The sequence below is a fragment of the Haliotis asinina genome, chromosome 5 (assembly GCF_037392515.1).
Source record: "Haliotis asinina isolate JCU_RB_2024 chromosome 5, JCU_Hal_asi_v2, whole genome shotgun sequence".
In the NCBI taxonomy this organism is placed as follows: Eukaryota; Metazoa; Mollusca; class Gastropoda; order Lepetellida; family Haliotidae; genus Haliotis; species Haliotis asinina.
Window position 1 is genome coordinate 77,098,641 of NC_090284.1, and position 21,588 is coordinate 77,120,228.

The following is a 21,588-nucleotide window of genomic DNA, read 5'->3' on the forward strand; positions in this document are numbered from 1 at the left end:
ATGTCGCACGCACTCCCCGATATAGTGTTAGCAATGTAACCGTCGAAATCATCAGAATGTCGCACGCACTCCCCGATATAGTGTTAGCAATGTAACCGTCGAAATCATCAGAATGTCGCACGCACTCCCCGATATAGTGTTAGCAATGTAACCGTCGAAATCATCAGAATGTCGCACGTACTTCCCCGATATAGTGTTAGCAATGTAACCGTCGAAATCATCAGAATGTCGCACGCACTCCCCGATATAGTGTTAGCAATGTAACCGTCGAAATCATCAGAATGTCGATTTCAGTTCGCTTGGGGATATTTCTGTACAAAAGGTAACAAAATATAATGTGAAAATATACCACTGGCCACTAACAAAAACATCTCGGTAGTCTATGGTATAGGTTTATTATGCCAGTGGGTAAAGCTTGCTTAAAATCACAGTCACGCCTGAGTGATTTGTATAATAAATGGCATATCTGACAAATGGGATGTTCAACCTCTGGCTTGTCAAGGGCTGTTCCATCAGTCAGCCGTTTCAGTTTGCTTACAGTGTTTCGTACATCTTAAATCTGCTGTGTACACAATCCCAGCAAAGTGTAACCCAGTCCAGAGCGGCTGCCCCAGCGTTGGTGAGCAGAGTTTCGTAATCATCAGATTGTTACACATACCACTGTTCACGGCAGGCAACAGTCAGCTAACTTGTCCAAACAATCGGATCACTCTTGACACGGGAATGTGATGAGAAGCCTCGGCTAAATCTAGTGTATAGGTATTGTATATTATGAGCTGTATATATTGTTGTTTCCAGACGTGTTGCACAACCCGAAACAACAGTTCTCTCCACAATCTCTACATTAAATACGTCGCTTTGTCCACGGACACTGGCCATTGTCCGATGAGTGGTGATCCACAGTGAATGAAACAGAATATTTGAGAAGGTTTCATGTGTTCCTCTATTAGAATACCAGCCTCACTGCCGGGGTTCCATTGCTGTACAGTCTCCACTTGAATAGAGAATCTGTTCCATGTTGATCCCATTTCCTCGTTATTTACTTCCTTCTTAACTCACACCAACCCAGACTGACGGCAGCTCCTACAAAACGGACATTACTCTGTTCCTGGTCACCTCTGGTACTGGAGTGAACAGAGAGGTCGAAGTATTTGACGATATTTGTTATCACGGCAGAAAGAGCGGTAGGTATATCACTGTAACAAGTATGTAATTTCTGCATAACCCGAGGTATCTATTTGTAAGTAAGCCATCTTCGAGAACTTGTAATCGTTGGCACCCGTGATTGTATGTAGTGTCTGTGTCTGCGTGTGCCCAACGTTATGCTTTTTTTCACAAGATCAAGAGTTAAGGGCGGTAGAGTTCGCAATGCAGAACTACCTTCTTTGAGTATGATAGAACCCTGTGTCGTTGGAATCGAATCCGAGTTTGCTTGTTGTATGTGGCAATGTTAACCATCACAAGACCCATGACAGACCCCTGGAACTCCAAATGCTACTCATAGCGGCGTGAAACGCAACTCCCTCTCTCCGTCTCTCCCTCCCTCTCTCTGTCTCACTCTCTCTCTCAAAATAAGAAAAAAGCATCCATAGCACCCCTCCTCAAAATGTCTAACTGAAAAGGTGAAAAGGCTACTAACATTTTTGTAAGGTATATCTCTGCAAACCTGAGCATCCCCAACTGAGCAGCGTGAGGGGCAGATGTTGTCAGCCTCGTATACAGTGAGTGGTATGTTTAATTCAATGTATGATAGCCGTATCGTCCTCAGATAAGCCATGGTAAATTACTTCCAATACAGGAAATATATTCATTTTTGCAAGGTTAACATTTCCCGATATTAAACAATGTTATCAGTGGCACAGTTCTCGCATGAAACTAACACAGCGTTAACTACTATCGTCTGTCGGTCAGGAGCAGCGTCCAGCAGTCACGTCAGATAGGCGGACACCATGAGCGGGGACGGCTACAGCATCCATACGGGCCACATCAACACATTCCACGTGGCCGACTACGTCGTTCTTGCAGCAACACTGTCCGTATCCGCCGGCATAGGCCTGTATTACGCTATCAAAGATCGTAACAATCTATCAACTAGCGAGTTCTTGTTGGGAGGACGGAAGATGAACGTCTTCCCCATCGCTATGTCGCTGCTGGTGACGTTTCTGTCAGCGTTGACTATTTTGGGGACTCCAGCTGAGGTGTATGCATACAATTCCATGTTTTGGTGGATCTGCCTGGGAGTTGTGGTCGCCACGCTGGGAGCGGCCCGGATATTCATCCCATTCTTCTACAGACTCGGAACCACCAGCGTGTTTGAGGCAAGACATTATAGCATGGGTGCTCTATCCTACTTCATATTATCTCTAAGATAATTTCTGACACATGTACATTTCGTTAAAAGAGAAATCAAAGACCAGTCTTTCAACTGAAGAGTAATTTTATACCAACGTATGAATGTATTATTGAGAACAATTGCATACAGGCATGTGCTTCGTAGGAGAGCAGGCCATTCATACTGTCACGATGTTCTTTCTCCTAGTGACCGTGAACTCTGTACCTTTGTACTACTTTCCTAAATACTTCATTGTGCATCGTTTGTATTTAATGCATGTAATGCAGATTATGTTTTCAATTGCAGTACTTAGAGATGCGCTTTGACAAAAGAGTGCGATTGATCGTCTCCCTGTTGTTCGTTATTCAAATAGTAGGTATTTCAACTTAATGTATTCTACATGGAGGTATTCTACATGATGTGCTCTACATGAGGTATTCTATTTAATGCATTCCATATGAGGTATTCTGTATCAGACTCTGTTAGTCAACAAGTGCAGCTGTCTTTGTGTACTTGTATTATAATGAAACATGAGGAGTTAGTTGACTCACTAGTCATGTTGGTATACTGGAGCATAGAATGTAGAATTGCTGCATCTAGTATCGGTAAATGGTTTAGCATATCCTGATGTATGCATGATGCTTGTTAGACCGGAATGTACTCTGTAATCAGCGACATCCCCATGACAATGCATGTTGTTGCAGATGCTGTATATGTCCTTCGTTCTGTACGCTCCTTGCCTTGCGCTCAGTGCGGGTAAGTCGCTTCTGTTACTTCAACAATAACATCCTGTAAATACACATCCTATACTAAATCTGCATGTTATGTTACCTTACCTGTGTTATGTTGCAGCAACTGAGCTCAGCCTGTGGGATCTGTATCTTATGTTACACTACCTGTGTTATGTTGCGGCAACTGAGCTAAGCCTGTGGGGTGTGTATCTTATGTTACACTACCTGTGTTATGTTGCGGCAACTGAGCTAAGCCTGTGGGGTGTGTATCTTATGTTACACTACCTGTGTTATGTTGCAGCAACTGAGCTAAGCCTGTGGGGTGTGTATCTTATGTTACACTACCTGTGTTATGTTGCAGCAACTGAGCTAAGCCTGTGGGGTGTGTATCTTATGTTACACTACCTGTGTTATGTTGCAGCAACTGAGCTAAGCCTGTGGGGTGTGTATTTTATGTTACACTACCTGTGTTATGTTGCAGCAACTGAGCTAAGCCTGTGGGGTGTGTATCTTATGTTACACTACCTGTGTTATGTTGCAGCAACTGAGCTAAGCCTGTGGGGTGTGTATCTTATGTTACACTACCTGTGTTATGCTGCAGCAACTGAGCTAAGCCTGTGGGGTGTGTATCTTATGTTACACTACCTGTGTTATGTTGCAGCAACTGGACTCAGCCTGTGGGGGTGTGTGCTGTCCGTGGGGATCGTTGCGACCATGTACACAGCACTGGTGAGAATTCCCCATTGCCTTCTTCCGCTACATTTTCACCATGTGTTCTGAGCAGAGTCTAAAATATTTCATCATAGCACCCGTATGTTGTCATCGTCTTGTACTCACGAATATGTTCTTTCACTGTGAATGATTCCGGGATCGAGGACAGAATACGTCAAGCAGACCTTCCGATTGGAAGCAATAACTACGGTAGACTATTCCAACGGAGGAGTTTACCAAGGGGAATCAGTCCACTGTTACAAAGACACCCATCGTCTGATGTATAGTAACAGAAAAGAGTAGACTAGGATTCGAGATTTCATCTAGACAGCTCAAATGGCACGGCAACGGTGTTCAGACGGCGAAGTGAACGGTATTCTGGCGCGTGCGTTGTTCACTTTCGACAGTATGCTGGTTGAATCATTATGGTATTGGGAGGTATCACATCTCATGGTCAGACACAACTTGTCACTGTCACTGCGATCTGACAGGTCTGCGACAGAGGTGTGAGATCACTCGGCCTCATGTGCAGCCGTCAAATGATCAAATAAACATTTACTTTATTCCATGAGTATATGATACAGATTCAAGCAATCAACACTTCAGTTTCACTTACCCGTCATTTAAGGAGAGAATGACATGATTTTGGCTAAAGTCAGATGTAATGATTTAAAGTGTTGTGAGAAAAAAGTAAGTTGATGCCAAGTTCTAATTAGGAGTATTGTTGTAGGGCGGAATGAAGGCGGTGGTATGGACGGACACGTTCCAGGCGTTCATCATTCTCACAGGCCTCGTCTCCATCCTCATCAGGGGCTCCATCGTCATGGGTGGCTTTGACAAGGCCTGGATGATGGCTTACCGACGCTCCAGGATTGTGTTCCATGAGTACATACGTCTCCTTGTATATGTCTGGATAGTTTATACCCAATATGTGAATGTTTCATACTCTGTGTCTGAACAGCCTATAACCATTGTCCGGATAGTTTATACCACATATGTGAATGGTTCATACTCAGTGCCTGAATAGCTTATAACCTGTGTCTGAATAGTTTATAACCTGTGTCTAAATAGCTTATAACCTGTATCTGAATGGTTTTAACCCCATATGTGAATGGTTTACACCCTGTGACTGATTAGCTTAAAACCTATGACTAAATGGTTTATATCCTGTGTCTGAAGAACTTACACCCTGTGACTGATTACCTTAAAACCTGTGACTAAATGGTTTATACTCTGTGTCTGAATAGTTTACATCCTGTGACTAAATTAGGAGATAAAGGCACTCTGTTTTCATTTTTGCGGTCCTTTATGGTTCATTTACCGGTCTTAAATCACCAGATAAAGGACCGCAAAAATGAAAACAGAATGCCTTTATCTCCATTCTAGCACGACTGACACGCGTTTGAAATCCGGACACTTTCGCGCGCATGAGCACAGAGTTGTGATGGGGCGTTTGTCCAGGAATCGATGTTCAATCGTCCAGCTCAAGAACAGGATGTGCAATGATTTAGACAAAACATTTGCAAAGTACAAGAACTTTATTTTGGATGCTCAAACAACTTGTTTGTGTCTCTTACATATGGATACAATGCTGTCAGTTACATAGTGAAGAACCCCTAAACAATTTTATACAATTATATGCAACCGACAAATCACCTCACCCCTAGAGTACATTACTATAGACTCGCCCATGACCTACAAGAAGGACGACTGTAAAGTGTTGTCGCTTCAAACTTTCAAACTTACTCACGGAAGTAATTATTAAACTCCACGCTACTGTTGCCAATTTGGAATAGACCAGACATGCCAGTTTTAATATTGGACACGTTTATAGTAGATGTGGGTGGTGCAACAACTGACGATGCAGCGGGGACCAAAGGCATCAGGTTAGGGATAAAGGCCGAGTGTTTTCATTGCCGGTGTGAAGGATGGCTGAGTAATGCCAATGGCGTTTTTGTGCTGCCGATGAATCGGTGTTGTAGGATGATAAACTTTGATGGTTTTTGTGACCTGTTATTTTGACAATTTCTCTAGCCTCAACACCTGCATGTGATAAGAGTGTTACAGTGGTGGACCGAACACAATGGTTTATGTACTGCTTACTAAGAGCACATTTAACAGAGATTTGTTTATAATAATAAATTTCATTTTCATTTTAATTCATACTGTTTTGTGCTTTGTTTTGGAGTGGCAACCGTATGCAGTAAAGTCTTGTACGACTGTTTTGTAGAGCGGTGTCGGGTATTATCGAACAAGCGACCGTCAGTGAACAAAATTCCATCCCCGCATATATAGATATTGTGAGGTTCGTTTTGTGTATTTATTTGTGTTACGAGTGATGAAACATCGGAATTACTAACTTAGGCGTGATGTGATGTTAGCAGTTATGTAATACCCGGCACCGCTCTATGTGGAATCTAGCGTTAAGTCAGTGACACTCAATGTGTGCCGAAATTCTGTTGTTGAAGAATTTCATTTGTAGCGCTTGATTCCAGTAGGTCGTCATCGAACCATTCCGATTTTAGATCAAATTACTCTTCTCCGAATATCTCGTAGAAGGAACCAAGGTGAAAATCACCTATGTCTAATTCAAACGACATGTTTGTTTACAAACAAAAAGGTCAGCGAGTGCTATGTATTCATACGCAGGTGAAGCGGTCGACGTGTAATTAGCGGTCCTTTAGGTTTAAGGACGGTCACGTGCAGCAGTCAACCAATCAGAATCGAGTATCTCACAATGTCGTGCTACAGTGGTTTATACCCTGTGTCTGAATAGCTAATACCCTGTGTCTGAATAGCTTACACCCTGTCCATGAATAGCTTATACCCTGTCCCTGAATAGCTTACACTCTGTGTTTCAGTGTATCCGTCAAAGCTATGGCGCTCTCGATCCATAGCCAAGCTCCGTCACTGCATGCTGTTGTTCACAGCTGTCGCTATGTATATGCTAGTATGTCCGTGCTCGTCATCATTCTCAAAGCTACATTCTATTCCTCAGTTTCGACACTGACCCAACTACCCGCCACTCCTTCTGGTCCCTGGTAGTTGGCGGTGGGTGCATGTGGATGTCGCTGTACGGAGTTAACCAAGCCCAGGTGCAGCGAGCCCTATCCTGCAGGACCATTGCCAAGGCACAGGTGTAAGTGCTGCAAGCTCTGTCTACACATGCACGTGGTGACCTTTGGCCATTTGGCACTGCTGCGGTGCAGAGGTACCCGTAGTTGTCCACTCCGAAGTAGTAAGGCTTCATCAACAAGATCTGGAAGTCATTTTAATACGGATATCTAATAGCGAACTGGGAGCTGGCTTGACGGAAAGCGTGTTTGAATGGTGTCCTCTTCTCACTTAGCCTGATACTGATAAACGGGTTACTCACACAGCCAGAGAGGGATTTTGCTGCATGGGGTTAGTGTTTTCACAACAATGAGTCCAGATGAGCCATAGTCCGTATCAACCGAATCATCAGTGAGATTAGTTAAATTTTCTTTAAAGTGAGATCAGCAGTGTTCGAAGTAACCGCCGGCCCGGAGGCTCAGCGCCGGTTCTTTCGGGCTGGCAGTTTCAGATATGTGCAGGCCCTTAGGGCCTTCGGTAAGATATTTGTTTATTATTTTTCAACTGGAATGTTTCCACTTTTGTCTTTGTCCACGTTCGGGCATCATCCCGATACATCATGTTACGATAACCTACAGTTTCACTTCCTGGTACTTCAGCGCTTTGTGATGGGGATGTCTAACAAATAGTAACTCCTCTGTGTGCCACAGTCTTGGTTTTGTAGAATCAGTTTGAAGCTGTGTACAGTGCTGTCTACTTTGTTTTGATTGGTTTGACTTTAACCCAATGGACCTGCAGATTTCATTCTGGGCCTGAAGACTTTAAAGCCTGCAGTTAGCAGCAGACCTCTGATGGACAGCTGGTAATTAAAAGTATTGCACTGAGTGAGATACATGTAAATTGGTGTGGTATTATTTGAGTCTCTGGGGAGGATTTTGAGGAAATGCTCAATTGGTGGCACTAGTCACATTTGCATCAAAGTGAGAGACAATGACATAGCATTATTTGAACTCACATGGAAGGTTTCAGGAAATGTTCAATTAATTATATTAGTAACATGATTTAATTAGTTCAAGATCATTAATGCTAAAATAGATTTTATTCCGAACACAAACATTTAGGCCTCTGGTTTCAAAAAGACACAAATTGGGAAGCATAGGCGTATTCTGTACTTGATAAAGTTTCACCAAAGATAAATTGCTGAAGGAGTTACAAGTACTGATTATCAAGAAAGGTCAGTTTATCCAGTACTACTGAACTTTGGAATTCTTTACTCGAAGAACCTGTATAATCACTGCGTGTTGTGGATATGTACATGTATATTCATGTATGTTGTATCCTGCGTATTATTTATGACATAATGTACTCTAGGCACTAATATAAGCTTCTTGCTTGTTTGCCGATGCAGTTTGTGAACAATAAATCAGAAATAAATATGTTTAAACCGAATTTTAATGTTACAAAGCAACGCACACACATCTTCAATCGTGTCGCATGTAGATATAGACTATAGCCCAAAAACAATGGATCACGCTTCAGTGGCTCGCATCTCTCGCCGAGCCATAGTGCATTATTGTCTTAACAAGACCTTTTCGGTTAGACTCTAGCTAAGTGAGGGTGTTTTGCATGGCGTGTTAACTGAGGAATTTATGTCGGCCAAGACCACCGTCGATGGAGAACACTTGTCTTTGCCATGTGAAAGAACAATTTGCCAGGGACCAGTTGTAATATGGACATACTACAGGTGCAGAGCTCTCATACTATGAGAAGACATATTTGAGTAAACTTACCAAGAATATTCGAATGTTTCAAATTGTTCTTTTTTTCTCCACCATACTACATGTACTTAAATAGACTTTTGCATTCTTTGCACAGTGCATTGGTACTCAACACCATCTTCCTCATCATCGTCATCAGCATGTGCTGCATGATCGGCATCGTGATGTACGCCTTCTACTCCGACTGCCACCCCGTCGACTTCAACAACCTCATTTCCAGGACCGATCAGGTCTCAGCAACAAAGAAAACCACTCATGATCCATAGTGATGTACAAAATGTATTGTTTGGCACAATATAGCGCCTGGCGTGAACAAGTATTTCATTATGCTCTCCACACGCAGATAAAGCCGTATGGATATGCTCCCATAGAATACATGCCACAGAATATTCAAGCGTCAGTTATTGTGCATTGAATTGTTGTATTGACTGGCGGGAAGGATTGCAGCCTATGTCGCCTGTGATTTACATTGGAAATCGGAGATAAAAATCTTCGAAATCACCATTGCTTGTGCACATTCACAAGGGGGGGGGGGAGTCGAGGGAGGGGCTGGGGACTGCACAGGGTTATGGAGAGATAATGTCAAGGTGAAGTGGCAGGGGACCGTGAAATAACGAAGTAATGGTCAGGGCTGGGCGGGTGCAGATAGTGGACATCATCAGCAGACAGTGATGGGTCGGATGGCTGTCAGTTGCCACTGTCAGATGCCACTCTCAATTCCCACGTAGCGAAGTGTGGCAATGCTGATGTCAGGGACTGTCTTGACTTGTCATGTTGCTGTTTGTGTTGTTCAGACCCTGCCACTCCTCGTCATGGACATACTCGGCGTCTACCCAGGCGTTCCCGGCATGTTCGTGTCATCACTCCTCAGTGGCAGTCTCAGGTATGTCTGTTGTCTGTCCTCTGTGTCAGTCTCAGGTATGTCTGTCGTATGTGGCAGTCTCAGGTATGTCTGTTGTCTGTCCTCTGTGTCAGTCTCAGGTATGTCTGTCGTATGTGGCAGTCTCAGGTCTGTCTGTTGTCTGTCCTCTGTGTCAGTCTCAGGTATATCTGTCGTATGTGGCAGTCTCAGGTCTGTCTGTTGTCTGTCCTCTGTGTCAGTCTCAGGTATGTCTGTCGTCCTCCTTTGTGGCAGTTTCAGGTATCTCTGTCGTCTGTGGTAGTAAGAGGTATGTCTGTCGTCTGTCTTCAGTGGCACTCTCAGGTATGTCTGTCGTGTGTCCTTTACGGCAGTCTCGGGTATTTCTGTCGCGCTTCTCAGTGGCATTCCTAGGTATATATCTGTCATGTGGCTTGTGTGGGGGTTTGATTGAATGTGTGTATCCCAGAATGTGCATGTTAGTGTGAAGACATTCTGCGTCTGAGTCTCCTGAAACCGTTTTCGAAACATTCAACCAATTTCAGATGTAATGATAACTGTACCTCCTCTTCCATGAAACAGGAACTATGTATAGAGTAACAATATTACACACATGTCTCTGCTTGTCCTTGAAGCTCGATCTCCTCGGGACTGAACGCTATCAGCGCCGTTGTCCCTAGCGACCTCATCAAGCCCTGGTGCTGTAGCAGTATCTCTGACAGGGCCTCTGCCATCATGTCAAAGGTTACTGGTTAGTATGTCTGTCAAGCCACTGGGAATTATGGGCACATACACCGGGATCTGACTGATGATCATATCAAGCAACACAAGGAGTTTCCCTCAGGCATTGTGGCCATGCAGTTGCTCATGACACGTAGTGAGGTGGAGGGCCATGGTGTAGGTGTCTGCGTGCTGTACAATGCTCTTTCTGTCCTAGAGGAAAGGAGAGCGATTTAACAAAATATAAGAATTGACTTTCACTTTCTGACATTCATTTCTGATCACTAAGTTTCTATTGATAATGATGTGTAGCTGCTCCATAGCTGGTATAGCATCATGAGATATGCGTGAGCGATACAGAACAGATTTTATTCAGGGTAAAACTGTTTGTTGTATCACATAAACGAAAGGGATGAATTAACCATGTATGGGAATTGTTGAAACCTTGCACATATTCGACATCTTCCAAAACGATATGTTTCAAGCTGGTGATATCTCTAGCCCTTACCTGAAACACCAGCACCATGGCTTTGATTGTTCATTCGTCATCAACAAATGTTTTAAAGCTAAAATATATCCATTACTCACCAACAGACCAACCAGTGTTACGCTGAAACTAAATTGACATTTCAAAGTACTCTTACTATTTGACGTTCTGACATGCATGCATCATAGTGTGATATAATGAGCTTTTAACGCTCCAACCATCTGATCTTCCAGTGGCGTTGAGCGGTGCCACCATCATGCTTCTCTCCTTCCTTGTGTCACGGATGGGCACACTGTTTCAGGTAGGACATAACGGTTTAATGATTAATCAAATTAACAATGTGTCCCACTTCTCTGGGTGAACTGAGGGTTGTTGGAATATTGACTGGTAGCCAGGTGACAGAACATGTTGCTGCTGGGGACCTTCTGGAGCGTCACGGACAACGCGGGTTGTACACTACCCAGCGAGAGATGATGAAACCAGAGCGACATTAAAGAAAGAGATTAAAGTTTAGCCATAAGTGTTTACATGGCGAATGCAGATTTGACACATTATAGAATTATATACTGAATCGTCATTATTACGTGATAAATGTAACCAGATGCATGTAACCAAGTGTCTGGTTCCATTGACCAGGCCGCTGCAGCAGCTACATCTCTCCTCAACGGCCCGATCTTCGGCATCTTTGTCCTCGGTATGTTCTTCCCATGGGCAAACTCCAAAGTAAGTCGTATCCCAGCGATTGCGTGTGCATGTGAATGTGCGTGTGCGTGTGCGTGTGCGTGTGCGTGTGCGTGTGCGTGTGCGTGTGCAGACTCGACTTTCTGAAATAGTTCTTTCGGTGTGGAGAGGCTACGTTTATAATTTCATAATTTCTTTGTCCAGGGCGCTATTGTCGGCAGCATAACATCTGTAGCTTTCATGATGTGGATCGGGGTCGGAGCGTTTGTGCACAGGGCAGGTAGCAGCGTTCGCTCGCCCGTCTTCACTCATGGGTGCAATTGGAACGTTACTATGGAAACACCACTGGATAATAATACTATGCTTGCGACTACACCCACAATAATCTTAGACTCGAACGCGACAACAGTTGCAATGGCCACTGACACCAGCTCAAGGTTTGATATCGTCATGTATGTAGCATGTATATGTGCATATTTCCTGTACACGTCCACACTGCGAGGGTAAATCGATAAGTTGGCGGCCTCCTGTATAATGTGAGTTTGTACCAAGAACGAGGAGACTTTGAGCTCCTTACTGATACCAAAATGAAGATGTCACCAAGGCTGGGAGAAGCAGACTGGAGCACTGCTAGATCAGTAGACAGATGTCACCAAAGGTTTGGAGAAGCGTACCGGAGAAGTGCTAAATCAGCAGACAGACACCACAAAGGCTAGGAAAAGTGCAGGACTGGTGCACTGTTGGATCAGTCAGCCGAGAGATGTCACCAAAGCTGGGAGAAGCAGACTGGAGCACTGCTGGATCAGCAGACAGACGTCAGCAAAGGCTTGGAGATGCAGAATGGAGAGCTGCTAGATCAGTAGACGGATACCACCAAGACTTGGAGAAACAAAATGGAGCACTGTTGGATCAGTCGACAGATGTCAGATGGAGCACTGCTAGATCAATAGACAGAAGTCAGGAGAGATTAGTATTGTAATATGAGATAACGACATTTTCGATTTACTCTCGCAAGGACGTCCATCCTCCTCTCTCGTACATCCCATAAACTACTCAAAACAATCTGTACTATGTAATCCCCGTTGTCTAGAGGAAGGTTTATGATCGGCGTCCTTGGTACTGATTTCAGCGTCTTCCTCCCACTGTACTCGCTGTCCTACATGTACTACACTCCCACAGCCATGGCAGTCCTAGTCCTGGTCGGCCTTGTCAGCAGCCTACTCACAGGTCAGACAGTTGACGTGTAGTCACAGAGTGAAAGACGTCACTAGTGTGATTGAGCGAGCTTGCCAGACTGGTTGTTATCTGTAATGGTTATTTGAGACAACATGCTTGACTTGTGGTGAGTGAGTGAGACAGTTTGACTTGTAGTGAGTGAGTATGTTTTTACACCGCTTTCAGCAATGTTCCTGTAATATCACGACGGCGGACACAAGAAACTAGCTTCACACATTGTATCCATGTGGGGAATCGAACCCGGGTCTTCAGCGTGACGAGCGGACGCTTTAACCACAAGGCTACCCCAACACCATGACTTATAGTGAATGAGTGAGAATAGTAGAGAAAGGGTAGGTGACTGAAGTGGTCTAACACTGCCAACCTTAATGTGGTTATTGTTGTAGTGGATAGATATGTAAGAGCAGGTACCAATGCTTATACGAGGTATATATCTCATCATAATAATGTTTGTTGATGGTTTGATCAGGACCACACAAGCCGTCCACCCTTGATCCCCGCCTCATCAGTCCCTTGTTTGACCGCTTGTTCCCCTTCCTGCCCGACATGCTTCTCAAACCCCTCCGATGCGGCGTGGACCACGGTCTGGATAAACAGGTAAACCACGGCTAATTAAAGCATTAGGTAAATATAACACGCCTTTGCAGAAGAATACCACATTGACTATCCACAGAAGATATAGAAGGTATAAGGGCAACGTAACTGTAATATAGTGTGAATGGAGCACTAGTTGATGACAGCAGGCGTTCATGGACATCACTTCCAGTAGTAGTACCCGCCGTTAACATAGTGTTTTAGTAACAACCATTTTCACATTGGTATAGCACACGACATCATCACGTAGGTATAGTAAACGACATCATCACGTTGGTATAGTAAACGACATCATCACGTTGGTATAGTAAACGACATCATCACGTTGGTATAGTAAACGACATTATCAAATTGGTTTAGTACCCGCCATGATCACATTGGTTTAGTGCCCGTAATTATCACATTAATTTAGTACCAGTCATCATCACGCTGGTACAGTAAACGCTGTTATCAAACTGATATAACAAACGCCATTATCACATTGGTATGGTAAACGCTATTATCACATTGGTTTGTACCCGTCATTATCACTTTGGTTTAGTACACGTCATTATCACATAGGTATAGTAAACACCATTATCAAATTGCTATAGTAAACACCATTATCACATTGGTATAGTGAACGTCATTATCGCATTGACATGGTAAACGTTATTATCACATTGGTATAGTTAGCGTCATTATCACATTGGTTTAGTACCCGTCATTATCACATTGGTTTAGTGCCCGTAATTATCACATTAATTTAGTACCAGTCATCATCACGCTGGTACAGTAAACGCTGTTATCAAACTGATATAACAAACGCCATTATCACATTGGTATGGTAAACGCTATTATCACATTGGTTTGTACCCGTCATTATCACTTTGGTTTAGTACACGTCATTATCACATAGGTATAGTAAACACCATTATCAAATTGCTATAGTAAACACCATTATCACATTGGTATAGTGAACGTCATTATCGCATTGACATGGTAAACGTTATTATCACATTGGTATAGTTAGCGTCATTATCACATTGGTTTAGTACCCGTCATTATCACATTGCTATAGTGAACGCCATTATCACATTGGGATAGTACAGACCATTATGTCATTGGTTTAGTACCCGTCATTATCACATTGGTTTAGTACCCGTCGTTATCACATTGATATTGTAAACGTCATTATCACATTGGTTTAGTACCCGTCATTATCACATTGGTTTAGTACCCGTCGTTATCACATTGGTATAGTAAACGTCATTATCACATTGGTTTAGTACCCGTCGTTATCACATTGATATTGTAAACGTCATTATCACATTGGTTTAGTACCCGTCATTATCACATTGGTTTAGTACCCGTCGTTATCACATTGGTATAGTAAACGTCATTATCACATTGGTTTAGTACCCGTCGTTATCACATTGGTTTTGTACCTGTCATTATCACATTGCTATAGTGAACGCCATTATCACTTTGGGATAGTACAGGCCATTATGTCATTGGTTTAGTACCCGTCATTATCACATTGGTTTAGTACCCGTCGTTATCACATTGCTATAGTAAACGTCATTATCACATTGCTATAGTAAACGTCATTATCACATTGCTATAGTAAACGCCATTATCACATTGGGATAGTACCCGTCATTATCACATTGGTTTAGTACCCATCATTATGGCATTGGCTTAGTGCACGTCATTATCACATTGGGATAGTACAGGCCCTCATCACACTGGTTTAGTACTATTCATTATCACATTGGTTTAGTACCCGTCATTAACACATTGGTATAAAAAACGTCATTGTCACATTGGTTTAGTACCCGTCATTATCACATTGGTTTAGTACCCGCCATGATCACATTGCTATAGTAAACGTCATTATCACATTGGAATAGTAAACGCCATTATCACATTGGTTTAGTACCCGTCATTATCGCATTGGCTTAGTACACGTCATTATCACATTGGGATAGTACCCGCCATTATCACATTGGTTTAGTACCTTTCATTATTACACTGGTATAGTATCCTCCATTATCACATTGGTTTAGTACCAGCCATGATCATATCAAATTATCAAATTAGACTATTACATGGTCTCTGGTACCCTCCATTATCACACTGGTATACCTCCCGTCATTATCACATTGGTATAGTACCCGTCATTATCACACTGGTATAGTATCAGTCATTATCACATTGGTATAGTAAACGCCATTATCACTTCGGTTTAGTACCCGTCATAATCACATTGGTATAGTACCCGCCATTATCACGTTGGTATATAATTCCCGCCATTATCACATTGGTTTAAAAAGCATTTTTTACAGTCCTATGGCGACCAACAAATATTTTTTGCCTTTAGAATTCATCCCTGTCAAGTGGCCTTGATGATTATACGACTGCCAAAAGATAGACAAATCCTTTTGTGATCAACACTTATTAAAAACATAAGGCTGACCGTCTTGATTGGTGTATGTGCATTTGTGCACAGCGGGCAGCCAACACGGTACATCACACATTGTCATATAACCATAACCAGTTTCAGTTGCCGCACTTTGGTTGGCGATTTGAGGACATACACCCTCACATGTATTGCAGAGCTACAGTCTACCATCAGTTTTGTCTCAAGACGAGTCGCCAACATGTAAGCCAGATTTGACGCTAGTTGATGAACAGACAGCGGAACAATGCTCAACCCTGCGCCACGCCTAGAAAGCAGCAAGTGTCCGGCAGTTGTGTGCTACCCTCGATCATCAGCGTCACGTCGAGTTTCCTGCCACAAGATGCCTTGCCTCTACGGTGTCGTGCTTTCACGTCATCACGTCACCAGAACAGTGTACAGCTGTTGTAACACAGTGACACTGTACAGTGTAGTGTTCACCGGGCTGTTCTGTGACTGGTTTATACACCATTCTCCGGCGCTTCGTGTACAATACTGTGTATAATAAACAAATTCACATTGTGTAGTTTTGTGGAATGGATTAATTTAGTAGTTGTAACTGCGTCAGGTTAATTCAGTACATCTCAGATGGTCAGAATTGTCCTAAGCGCGTGTAAAATCATGTATGTTTGCTTCTGTCACCAATTACTCGCTTATCGTATGGGACGGGCTGAAGTGACGCTGGGTTTAAGGGCACATGCTAAATTGGAAACCTGAACACGGTGTCTCTTAAGTAACCATGTCCTGTTTGAGCAAACCGGTGACTGCAACGACTCAACAACGACATGCAATATTTGGCAGTGTCGGACCGCCCGATCCAAGTCACTTGCCTCTTACAAGCAGTGTTAGTGAGTTGGGACCCGGGTGTCCTGGAATCCCTTTTCGACCCATGTTTTTATGGTTATCAATGGTTTACCTGAAACGTATTGCTAAATGAAGAATCTTTGAAAAATACGAAAAGAACAATTGTAGGAAAAACGTTTTTCTCCCATCGCAATCTTTTCTCAGCAACAAGGAGAGATACAACATTCCGACTATGACCTGAGTGAGGCTTCACCTCAGGATCCCTGGTCTGACGTCCTGCAGGTGGACATGTACCTCTGCATGAAGCGTAAACCAGTCCTGTTGTTCACAGGCCTCGGACCCTTCACGCCTCCTCAGCCACCGCTTAAATACCACCTGTGGCGTGCTGAGGTCACGCCCTCTGGTCTGGATATCACTACCGGCTCTGTGAGATTAGGTTCACCACTTACCCAGGTTCCGCTCCATAACACGGGAAGAATTCCCCCAAGCCACCACAGGCTGTAAGTAGGTGGAGGCTAACAGCTTGAGCGGGTATCAGCTTCAAGTAAACACTGAACACACATATATCATCTTTCACGCCGCTAGTGCTCATAAAGCAGTGAATCCTATATTACTGTTTTGAACACTGACTTTTTAGTGGAGGTTTCAGCAGAAGTTTCCCCGGAATGTGATCAGCTGAGTAATAACTGACCCGAGTTAAACATGTAGTTCATATGTTGTACGCCTTTATCCAGTGATTACGTTCGCAATATTCATCCACAATATATTTGTCTCGAGCAATGAGTGGTTTATGACCAACAAACATTTTAATGTCTGATTTCGTTCGGGAAGACGACGCTGTAGCAATGGAATGTAGTCGTGAGTTTTAGGAATGTTAGAATTCAAATCACATGGCTATGCAATGGGACAGTGAGTCGATGACAGGACCTGACGGGCGGCCTGTCTTAAAAAAATGTTACAGTGATGGGTGACCTGTCTTGAGATGGTACTTTGATGGGTGGCCTGTCTTGAGATGGTACTTTGATGGGTGGCCTATCTTAAGATGGTACTTTGATGGGTGGCCTATCTTAAGATGGTACTTTGATGGGTGGCCTGTCTTAAGATGGTACTTTGATGGGTGGCCTGTCTTAAGATGGTACTTTGATGGGTGACTTGTATTAAGATGGTACTTTGATGGGTGGCCTATCTTAAGATGGTACTTTGATGGGTGGCCTATCTTAAGATGGTAAATTGATGGGTGGCCTGTCTTAAGATGGTAAATTGATGGGTGGCCTGTCTTAAGATGGTACTTTGATGGGTGACTTGTATTAAGACGGTACTTTGAAGGGTGGCCTGTCTTAAGATGGTACTTTGAAGGTTGGCCTGTCTTAAGATGGTACTTTGAAGGTTGGCTGCCTTACCTATGCTTTACATAACATGATTTCATGTACAGCATAAATATACCTAGCTTTAGAATTGGCGACTTGATGTACACTACAAATGTACCCAGGTTTAACACCAAAAGCTGTATGAAGCCTCCTGCTCACTATCCATATGACAGGTATTCACGTACATTCAATTTGCTCTGCTAGTCATGTGGTAGAATTTCTGGAAACAGCAAATGTTCCAAATAAAAGTGTGTTTTACATCATACGTAATTAAAAGTTCCAACAATATATCTGCATGAGCACCTACGTCACGTGACAGATGCATCAATAAGCCAGCAGTTGTCATAACATCTGCGTGTCGCTGTGAACACAAGGGTGTGGCTACCTGAACGCCTTCCTGTATCTGTGCGCAATGCATGACCTATTGTTGTTCGAGATGTATCCAATGTGACATCTCCCAGAACAGATGTACGTTTTAAGTTTTAATACAGTACTAACAGTTTTACAGCGCCAATATCCATTTATCATTCGTTGGATGTCAAACTCAAACGGTTCTTGGTATTATCAGTCTCAACTCCCATGAGCTTTGATGCGAAAATCTTCTCCCAGACCAGACAAGTGAATGTATTCTTGGGGTCGATTGGTTAGGTTACGCTCTGATTGCAAAGCTAAACACTTTACAGCTTGCATAACGTACAGTCGGAACCCTATTTGTATATGAACTGTCTTGTAGGTGGAAGGCATGAAGGGGCTTCACTAAAGCGAACTGTTATTTATATTAATCCCGCTTCACTATATCACTATACCTTAATCTGTGAATAGAATATAAGACGAGTGAGAACTGTGTAATGTACACACTCGTCGGATACTTACACTACGACTGTAGTGTTCTCGGGTGTAGTATAACTAACTCAAATTTCGTTACACTATGTGGACTACTTTCTTCTGTTCGTCTGCCTGTCAAAGAGGAATTACAGTTATTGCGGAACCTAGCTGTTATTTCGGGGATTACATTTGTGCAACTTTGACATTGAACGTACATTCCAAAGACCCAGCGTCCTCATGTGGTTGTTGTGGACGGCACCCTCGCACAGCTTCCATGGACGGCACCCTCGCAGAGCCTTCATGGACGGCACCCTCGCTGCTCACCATCTTCTGTTGTTGCTCGTTAACACGCTTGTACTCCCTGACTGCACTGGTTCGGTGCCCAATGGTTCCTGCCATCAGTTGTCCATAGCTGCATAGTCGTGCGGCACTTTGGTCTTTATGAATCGTTTGTGTGAAAAAATGAAAAGTCCAATGCATAAAAATATTATTCTTTTCATTAAGAAATATTTAATATTGATAAAACATCAAAAATGAAAACCGGAATTCCAATCTTTTAGTCTTGCATATGTAGGCATTACTTGTTTTCACAAAATCTTCAGAGGTCGCTTCTTGGCATATAGCCTTCTGATAACCACGTGTACTGACTCACAGGCTCCATAGAGTATGAAACACCTAGTCGTGTTACTTTCAAAGGCAGAATGATGAAGCAGCAGACTTCCATAAAATGTGAAAAGGGAAACGACACGCCTGTCTGGATTACTTCTGTTAGGATAAGTACATGCATCATTAGGGGCCACGAGTTCAAACCTCATATTTGTTCGAATTTTATTTATGTGATGCAAATACTTGCCTGTTATATCGCTTTTATTTTCAGATGTTCCATCGAGAGATTTCTATGCCCGTCACCACTCCTTAGGGCAAAATGAAGTCCAAGTCAAACATATTTACAAAGACAAAAGTTAAATTCAGCGTTATGCAATTTCTTAAGTTTAATATCAATCATGTCCAATCTCTGTTCCTGGAAAGCTCCACTAATCTTGTTTCGTGCCCATCTACACTCTTCATGAAGTCTACTTGCCCGTAAGAATAAAATACCCCAAACCTGAGGATAGTTAGGTAATCGGTAAACATGTACAGCACTGCTTAGCGCTATATGTCCTATTGTAGTTCGAGATGTATCCAATGTGACATCTCCCAGAACAGATGTACTTACTTAAGTTTTAGAGTACAGCACTGGTTAGCGCTAAATGTCTCACAAGTTGCTTCTTCCTCAGCACTGTAAATCCCACACTGGCACCTAACAGCATTACATATTCTTTTGTAATATCTCGAGGACGACAACCCGACACTTTAAGTGAAAGCAAAGACATTCAGAGAACTAAACTGACGGACAAAAGAAACGCTGGTTTCACAAACCTGGTTGCAAAACTGATTCAAACTCAAAAACATTGTTTACAGCAATATAGGAACATTCTTGCAAACCCAACCTTCGTGGCTGATAACATGTAATGAACGTGCAGCATGATTTTTGGGTGAAATCTGCGTTTTTGCATATAATTTCAAAAGTGCTTTTACGAAAACTTCGTGCAAAGATCGGGTATAAATAATGACTAAAACTCTTCTCTGACATTCGACCGTTTAGATTTGATGAACAAGAATGCAACGTTTAACATCTGTACAGCGCGAGAGAGCGATAGGAATGCTGGAGATGGGTGCAACCCAGTCCAGGGTTGCGACAATCATGGGCTGTCATAAAACCACGACAGAGAGACTAGTGCAACGTGTCAGACAGACTGGTCAGACATCAGACAGACCGCGGAGTGGAAGACCGCGGGTAACAACGCAAAATGAAGACCGCTATTTACGTCTGCTTCACCTTCGTAACAGATTCCTCACTGTTACGTCATCAGCAAGAGATGCACTACAACAACCCATCAGCAGGAAGACCGTGGCCCGACGTCTCCGCCATTATGGACTGAGGGCTTATCGACCATTCAGAGGAATGACCTTGACCCTGCAACATCGACGGAACCGATTGAGGTGGGCTCGAACTGTGCAACTCTGGCAAAGACGACAGTGGGACAGAGTGGTTTTTTCGGATGAAAGCAGATTCAAACTCTTCAATTCTGACGGCCGAGTGCGCGTGTACAGACGTAGAGGGGAACGGACGTCACGTTGTTGTGTTCAAGAGGTGCAACCCGATGGTGGCGACAGTGTGATGATATGGGGCGGTATTTGTGGTGACAGGAAGACTGATTTGGTTGTCATTAATGGTAATCTAAATGCTCAAGGATATATCAACCAGGTATTGAGACCAGTCGTGCTTCCCTTCATACAGAATAATCCAAGAACTCTGTTTCAACAGGATAACGCCACTCCACACAGTGCACGTGTTACAAGGGACTTTCTGAACGCTAATAACATCCAGGTTCTTCCTTGGCCAGCCAGATCCCCCGACTTGAATCCGATAGAACATCTGTGGGATCACCTCGGGAGACGTCTTAAGCAACGTCAACAACGTCCTCATGACCGACAGACGTTAACGCAAGCCCTGCAAGAGGAGTGGCGTCAAATCACCCCAGCAACTGTCAGGAGACTGGTTACATCTGTTAGACGTCGTGTCAGGGCGTGCATTCGTGCTAGAGGTGGACACACTCCATACTGATGACATTTTCTTAATTTTGGGTGATTTCGGTGTGATCGACTTATGGACAATCCAACTGCTTGAACAAAATTCATTATAATTTCTTAAATATCCACCATATTTTTGTTAGAGCGTGTACACCTGTTGTCAGTTACCATCTCTTTGATATACAGTCATAATTGCTTACATATATTGTCTTACGTTTTCATTTCATAAGAAAAAATGTTGCCAGCGTTTCTTTTGTCCATCAGTTTAGTTGTATAACGTAGTGTCATGTGTTAAAATGTAGAAATTGCGGTCCATTTACACTAACGCAAACATT

The 21,588-nt window shown here is 43.1% G+C and overlaps 1 protein-coding gene across 1 annotated transcript; it reads left to right on the forward strand.

The window, feature by feature from the left end:
• The first annotated feature begins 761 nt into the window (after positions 1-761).
• Positions 762-16,147, forward strand: LOC137285338 (sodium-coupled monocarboxylate transporter 1-like). The gene is made up of 16 exons (XM_067817703.1): positions 762-1,184; positions 1,912-2,318; positions 2,639-2,704; positions 3,037-3,088; positions 3,725-3,792; positions 4,505-4,659; positions 6,773-6,913; positions 8,704-8,836; positions 9,401-9,489; positions 10,101-10,216; positions 10,906-10,973; positions 11,309-11,395; positions 11,558-11,790; positions 12,483-12,580; positions 13,059-13,186; positions 15,782-16,147. Exons 2-16 carry the CDS (start codon positions 1,950-1,952, stop codon positions 15,893-15,895), a joined length of 1,917 nt encoding a protein of 638 aa, XP_067673804.1. The 5' UTR covers positions 762-1,184; positions 1,912-1,949; the 3' UTR covers positions 15,896-16,147.
• The last annotated feature ends 5,441 nt before the right edge of the window (positions 16,148-21,588 follow it).